The sequence below is a fragment of the Gossypium arboreum genome, chromosome 1 (assembly GCF_025698485.1).
Source record: "Gossypium arboreum isolate Shixiya-1 chromosome 1, ASM2569848v2, whole genome shotgun sequence".
NCBI lineage: Eukaryota > Viridiplantae > Streptophyta > Magnoliopsida > Malvales > Malvaceae > Gossypium > Gossypium arboreum.
The window spans coordinates 5,387,552-5,389,653 of NC_069070.1; the positions used below are offsets into that span (position 1 = coordinate 5,387,552).

The 2,102-nt window shown below is 35.4% G+C and overlaps 1 protein-coding gene across 1 annotated transcript; it reads left to right on the plus strand.

Annotated features, from left to right (window-relative positions):
* Positions 1 to 548: 548 nt before the first annotated feature.
* LOC108481582 (uncharacterized mitochondrial protein AtMg00810-like) lies at positions 549 to 1,061 on the plus strand. Its single transcript, XM_017784694.1, has one exon. It carries the CDS (start codon positions 549 to 551, stop codon positions 1,059 to 1,061), a length of 513 nt encoding a protein of 170 aa, XP_017640183.1.
* The last annotated feature ends 1,041 nt before the right edge of the window (positions 1,062 to 2,102 follow it).

The window sequence follows — 2,102 nt, forward strand, 5'->3', positions numbered from 1 at the left end:
AGAGGCAAGCCGTGCTTAATGAAATGAGCATGATTCATAAAAATCAAACCTGGGAGTTAGTTGTAAGACCAGCTCATAGGAAGGTCATAGGAGTAAAATGGGTGTTTCGAGCTAAGCATAATGCTGATGGAACTTTGAACAAGCTGAAGGCAAGGTTAGAAGTGAAGGGATTCAGTCAGAAGTATGAAATTGACTACTTTGAAACATTTGCACCAGTGGCTAGGCTTGATACAATCAGACTACTGGTTGCATTGGCTGCTCAAAAATATTGGAAAATACATCAACTTGATGTAAAATTTGCTTTCCTCAATGGCTTTCTTGATAATGAGATATTTTTTGAATAGCTAGAGGGTTTTAAGGTTGCTGGTGAAAAAGACAAAATGTTCAAGCTAAGAAAAGCCTTGTATGGCCTAAAACAGGCACCAAGAGCCTAGTATGACAGAATCAACACCTACCTAGTAAGGTTGGGGTTCGAGAGAAGCATTAGTGAGCCAACACTGTATGTGAAAAAGAAAGGTGAAGAAAAACTACTTATAGTCTCCCTGTATATGGATGACTTGTTGGTAACAGGTGAAAACAAAAATGTACTATCAGATTTCAAAGGCAAAAGGGAGAGCATGTTTGAAATATCAGATTTGGGTGAAATGTCTTATTTCCTTAGCATGAAAGTGTTTCAGACTCAGCAAGGAATTTTTTTAAACCAGAAGGCATTTGCTTTGAAAATTTTTAATAGATTCTCCATGCAAAACTGTAAAGCAACTAGTACTCTAGTTACTATTGGAGAAAAGTTAACAAGCCAATGTGATTTCGAGAAAGTGAATAATTCAACCTATAGGAGCCTAGTTGGATGTCTGCTCTACTTGACAGCTATAAGACTAGACATAATGTTTGCAATCAGTCTCTTATCTAGGTTCATGCACTGCTGCAATGTAAACCATTTTCAAGCTACTAAGAGAGTTCTCAGGTACATTAAAGGCACTTTGAGCTTTGGGATGATGTTTACCAAGGTTGACAGTATGAAGCTCATTGGTTTTGCTGACAGTGCTTGGCAGGATCAATAGATGACATGAAAAGCACCTCAGGGTATCTATTTACCCTTAGTTCGGCTATTTTTTGCCGGACTTCAAAGAAGTAAACTCTTATTTCTCAATCAACAGCTGAGGCAAAATATGTAGCAACTGCAGGAGCTGTTAACCAAAGTAATTTGGTTAAGAAAGATCATTGCAAATATGAATTTGCACTAAAGAGAAGCAACAGAAATCAAATGTGATAACCAACTTGCTGTTGCAATTGCAAAAAATCTAGTGTTTCATGGGAAAACAAAGCATTTTAAGATCAAGTTTCATTTTGTTAGGGAAATGGAACAATCTCAATAAATCAGACTGGTTCATTGCAGTTCTGAAGATCAGTTAGCAAATATCTTAACAAAACCTCTTTATGTGTTAAGGTTCAAGAATTTGAGAGCCAAGTTAGGAGTTTGCAGCATGCAAGCCAATGAGGAGTGTTAGAAGATGGCTTACATGCAAACCAAAGCAGTTCAAGCCATACAAGTAGCAGTTGAAGCATATGCTGTTGTTTTGTTACTTTTCAATTAATGATTGTTACTTCGTTAGATTAGAACTAAGTTAGTGACATGTTTGATGTAATTTTGTACTGATAGATTTGATAAATCAGCTTAACCAAGAGTGCAAGCAATGTTTTTTCTAAGTTCAACAATGTGTTAGTGGAGTTAGGTATGTTTAGGTAACATTTTCATTTTTTGACAAGCTGATTACTTGGTATATGTAATGTTTTTTTCTCTAAATGAAATGATGATGAATCTTTCAGCAAACTCTTTTTCTTCTTTTGGTTTTCTGTTAAGCATTCTATTCTTATAGGTTAAGCTTAATTTCTTTATTTGTTCATCAAGATATTGTAGCTTAAATCTTAAGTTTCAGCCGAAAGTTCTTATTCTATTTACTAAGATCCAACAAGCTTGTTGCAAGTAAATAGATGCTGGTCTGCCATGCTCATAAATTTATTTCCAAAATATGTGGTTTTGTGAAGAAGCTTTAGGGATGTTATAAACTCAAGCTGGTATGAATGCCTTCTAATGATGTTAT